Source organism: Carlito syrichta, unplaced genomic scaffold (genome assembly GCF_000164805.1).
Source record: "Carlito syrichta isolate Samal-C Ts95f unplaced genomic scaffold, Tarsius_syrichta-2.0.1 Scaffold308670, whole genome shotgun sequence".
NCBI lineage: Eukaryota > Metazoa > Chordata > Mammalia > Primates > Tarsiidae > Carlito > Carlito syrichta.
In genome coordinates this window covers 622,321-627,117 of record NW_007252766.1, presented here as the reverse complement: position 1 = coordinate 627,117, position 4,797 = coordinate 622,321, and the positions used below count along the sequence as shown (strand labels likewise).

Below are 4,797 nucleotides of genomic sequence, written 5' to 3'. Positions count from 1 at the left end.
TGGTCTTGAACCTGCGGGCTCAGGCAATCCACTTGCCTCAGCCTCCCAAAGTGCTGGAATTACAGTCTGAGCCACCGAGCCCAGCCTGATCAGTTCTTAATTGTAATTTTCTAAAACTTAACATTTTTTGGTAGGTCATTGAACTCTGAGTATTTCCCAGTCTTAGTTTGATAGCTGTTTGCTGGATAATTTAGACTATATTGGGGAGACTTGTTTGGTGATAATTACCCAAGCCCTATTTATTGCCCTGTGAATCAGCTGAAGGCAATGCTTATTAATAGGAAAATATCAAATAACATTAGAGTCACCGTGTCTTCCATGGTGATGTGATTAATTTCATATAAGCACTAAAGCCTTTTTTATGGTGTTATCCAGTGTTCATTCAGATTTGTTCCAGTTACTGAAATTGAGGGCTAAAATCAAAGAGGGCAAAGAGAGGAACTGATATTCTTTGAACTCTGCCAGGAGCTTTACCTACTTGTTCTCCTTAATTTACTTCTTAAAACAGCTCTGTCCAGCTCAGTACTCCATGTTATGAGTGGAAGACCTGAAAACCAGAAAGGCTAAGTAACTTGCCTAAATGGAACCAGTCATTCTGACTCTGAAGTTCCTGAAGCCCCCTAAATCATAATGCAATGATTAAATGGATCTGCTGTGTTTGTACATTTACTCAAAAGCGTACTGAATATTCACACACAAGACAGTTATCTGTTGCTGAATGATATTTTATTAGCTTGATAATTTGGGCCTGCCCTCAGCATTAATAAGCTTCAGCACTAGTCACAAGATTTTTGATTCACTGGTGGGGAAACTTTCTTGTTTTAAAAAATGCAGTTAGAGAATGGGCATCTACTTCTTGGGAGCTGCAGTGACAGCAGGCTTCTCTTCACGGGTGATGGGAATGGTGCGTTCAGGGCCAGGGCCCTGTTTCCTTGGTCCATTCACAGTGAGGACCCCATCAGATGACAGGGATGAAGTAATGGCGAGAGGGTCCACATCAGCTGGAACCCGGTATTTCCTGTGGAACTCCCTGGAGATGAAACCATGTTCATCCTAATCCAAAAGAAGGCGATAAGAATAGAAAATAATATCACTTGCATCCCCATTCCCTTTAGGTGAGACCAATGACATGGCAACATGAGAGAAAGATCAATAGCTGTTCATCTCAGGTTTAGGGCTAAGAATGAGTTGCTTAGGTAATTACTCCTACCAGTGAGAGTCTAAGAAGCCTGAAATAGCCCACAACTTTATAGTTTTTCAAACCCTGAGGCACAGATATGTTCAGGGGTATTTCCCAAAGATTTAGATCATTGTTGGCTTGGTCTACAGAATGTGGGATCTCCTGCTGGCATTGAGGATCTGAGTCCCTTGAGGAAGCCTAAAAATTGTTCTGACTCTTCAGGAATGTTCTAGAATGTTCCAGACCAATAGGACTGCTGCTGGGAAAAAAAAAAAAGTGACTCCGTCCAGGGAGACTATGACCCAAACTTACATGAGCAAAACTGAAACAGCTTGAGGACATTAAACTATATTAGTTGATGCACAGGTTCTGAGTTGCCACTTATTGGTGAGAACTATTTTGAAGTCCTCCCAGAAAGTCGTGAGAAATTGTTCCATTCATCAGAATTCCCCAAAGAGTAGATGACCTTAACCTTTATGCCTGGTGAATCTTAAGCATTTATTCAAACAGGCTTTCAATTAACTGATTTCCACATGAACTATAAGGGATTACGGGCTGAGTACAACTCTGAAATTTAGGTAATCCAAGTAGTTCAGCATTAAGATGGGCCTAAAGAGGAAAAGTAAATCCCAGAACATCTAAAAGAGAAGTCAAAACTCAGTGCCTTCAGGGTACATGCAGTTAATGTGTTTATGTAAAGCAACCAGGTAACTGACTATGCCAAAATTAGTGGTCCTCAACCTTGACTGTAGCTTAGAATTATCTAGGGAGCTTTAAAAAATGTTGCTGCCTGTCTAAGAATTCTGATTCAATTCAGAATTCTGGAGTATGTCTGAGTATTGGGGTTTTTTAAAATTCCCCTGTGATTCTAACACCACGGTTGACAACCACTGGTTTTTATGAGGAGTGAATGTCCCATCCATCCCATCTAAGGCAATCAAAAACAAACAACAAGGGCCACTTCTCCAGTTGTAACAACAATAACAACAGGTCTATCCCTAATTTAGTCTTCTTGCAATTGATTTTTAAACCCTTTATGACTGAGGACTGGAATGCTGCCAGCCTCAGAGGCTGATGGCAGTACCTGATATATTACAGTATGAATGAATGAGAAGGAAAAAACCAAGCTCTGTACCTGGCGTTCTTCATGTTTGCCATGCACCTCAATCACATCTCCCAACACCTTGACTTTGAGTTCCTCTGGGGAGAAGTGCTTCACGTCCAAGTTGACGGAGAACCTGTCCTTTTCCAGGCGCATCTAGAAATAGCAAGGTGAGAGAATGAAGTGGGAGAAAAGACAGCAGGAATGTTGATTACACTGATGCAGTCTCACTATTCTGCAGATGTGCCTTCTGTCCAGGTAATTTATCTTCCTCTTTTCTGCTAAAAATCCATTTTTGAATAAACATGGCTCTCTGGTTCAGGGGAGCCACCACAGTGATACCCAAGACTCTCAGTCATCAGTTCCAAACTTTATTTGCAGGGACAGAGAAGAAGACAGATCACCCAGGGGACCAATCACAGGATGGGTCTGGGCCTGGCTTTAGCTGCTTCTCTGAACCCCAATGCCTGGCTTTGTCATTTGTCTGTAAAACAAAAGCTCCTTCTTATTACTCAGGTTTTTTGTTTTGTTTTGTTTTTTGCCAGATCTTCCACCCACACAATCAGGAATGTTCTGCTGGGCCGGCTTGTCCTTCCAAAGCCCTTGCCCCCTCAGCTCCTGTTTACTCACACTTGAATATTTTTAAACCAGAGTGTTATCTGTGACAGCCTCTGTCAACCTTATCTGTTTACCCAATTCTCCCACCATCTTAGGACACGTATGGGGGTGGGGAGGATGTCCAAAGACTAACCTATATTCTTTCCTCATAAGGCTTGGACCCAGGCTGGTGTCCTGTCACAGCCCTGAGGAACCCAGAACATCACAGCAGAGGAAATAGAAAGAAAATAGTGGTGGTTGTCTCCAGTTCCCCCCAGTGGGGATAAAAAGCTTAGGATGAGGCAGGACTCTCATGACTCTGAAACTTAAGATGATACAGTTTGTCAGGAGTATGGGTATTAGAAGAGACTAGCAAAGGAATTTAAAGGCAGTTCTTTTCCTGCATTATGAACCAAACCAGGAGAGGGTATTCTACTCAGAAGCCGGGAGACAGAGGATGATCTTCACAGGGCATGGAAAAGTGTGATAAATATCATACAGAGAAACATTCCATAGAAACAGTGACTGGGAAAGGGAGGCACTAGTAACCTCATTTTTCTTCACTTCTGACCACACGTGTGACTAAAGTGGTTTGGGCAGAGAAGAAAAGGAAAATGGACAGAGAAGTTTCCAGGAGGTTCCAGGAAGGAGTCTGCCATCCTGGCAGACAGGAGACTCACCTCTGAGAGTCCAGTGTCAATCCAGCTGGGTGCCCGCAGGAAAGAGGGTGGCCGAAGGTAGAAGGGGCTCAGGGAAGTAGAAGTCGGGAAGAGGTCAGACTCCAACAGGTGCTCCCCGAAGAACTGGTCAAAGAGGCGGCTGGGGGAGTGGAAAGGAAAGAAGGGGCGGCGGATCCAGGGGTGGTGGATGGCGATGTCCATGGTGGCTAGGTGAGTGTGGGGGGTCAGTTGGCTGGTCAGCTCCTTCAGCTGCAGCTGCAGCCAGCCCCTTATATATGCAGTCTTGTGAAGCTTCTGGAATGGTGATGTCAGGGGTTTTATTATCCCAGCTCACCGCCGGTTCATGGAGACTTGTGATCGGGGATTTGGCAGGGTGACACATACCCAGTACTCACTGAGCTAAGAAAAGAGAAACACAAACACGTCTGAGCTGGCCAGTGACTTGTCATGGTCTTGTTTCACTAGCTTTCCGCCCACAACCAATGGCACCCACCCCCACCCCCATTCTCTGAAGCTGGGACAGAGTCAGGAATCCCAAGCAGGCACGGGCAGTGTGCCCCTCCTCCTCCTCTCCAGTCTTGCATGCCAAGGGAATGGAGCCAGCAACTATCTTGGGCCTGGGCAGGGACTGGAATCTTCCTAGGCTGGGCCCCAGGGACATTAACTCTTTGCGGGTCTCTGGAGGAAAGCAGTGACTGTCAGCATGTCAATACCAGGCATCTGCCCGGTGCCCTGGGTTGACCTGGGGTTCAGGGGAAGACCCTGACATTAATCTGGGCAGAAAGACTCCCTATATCCCCCGCAAAAGTCAGAGGGGTTTCTTGCATCTTTCATCCTAGGTGGCTTGTAGAACATTAAGCCCAGGAGTGCTTTATGAAGTAGGGTGCACGGTGCCTGCGACTGAGGAGAAAAGGTGGTGTGGAAATGTGCAAATCGTGTGTGAGGGTATCTACTAGGCCTCTTGCCCTCGGGCATCAGCTCCCCTCTCCAGCTCGCCCCCCATCCAGGGCCGTCCAGGACCCTCAGCTGTCCTCTCAGGCCCCCCGCAACAGCTGAAGCATGTGCGGGGGAGGGGACCGGGGGTCCGGGCGGCGCTGGTCACACCCTCATCGCTCGCACTCAGGGCCCCGCTCCTCGCCCCTCCCCCCAGAGGCTCCGCACTATTTTGGGTGGTGTCGACCCCGCCCCCACCTCCACCCGAGCCCTGGCTCTCCCGGCAGCTGGAGGGGTCGCGCTGC

At 46.9% G+C, this 4,797-nt stretch overlaps 1 protein-coding gene across 2 annotated transcripts; it reads right to left on the bottom strand.

The window, feature by feature from the left end:
- Nucleotides 1–707: 707 nt before the first annotated feature.
- On the bottom strand, nucleotides 708–4,797 carry CRYAB (crystallin alpha B). Of its 2 annotated transcripts, XM_008065587.2 has the most exons (4): nucleotides 4,751–4,797; nucleotides 3,560–3,958; nucleotides 2,316–2,438; nucleotides 708–1,053 (listed from the first exon to the last, which is right to left on the bottom strand). In XM_008065587.2, exons 2-4 carry the CDS (start codon nucleotides 3,758–3,760, stop codon nucleotides 850–852), a joined length of 528 nt encoding a protein of 175 aa, XP_008063778.1. In that variant the 5' UTR covers nucleotides 3,761–3,958; nucleotides 4,751–4,797; the 3' UTR covers nucleotides 708–849. The 2 variants fall into 2 exon arrangements, with proteins under 2 accessions (XP_008063778.1, XP_021571973.1); XM_021716298.1 differs by lacking the exons at nucleotides 3,560–3,958; nucleotides 4,751–4,797 and adding an exon at nucleotides 2,662–2,739.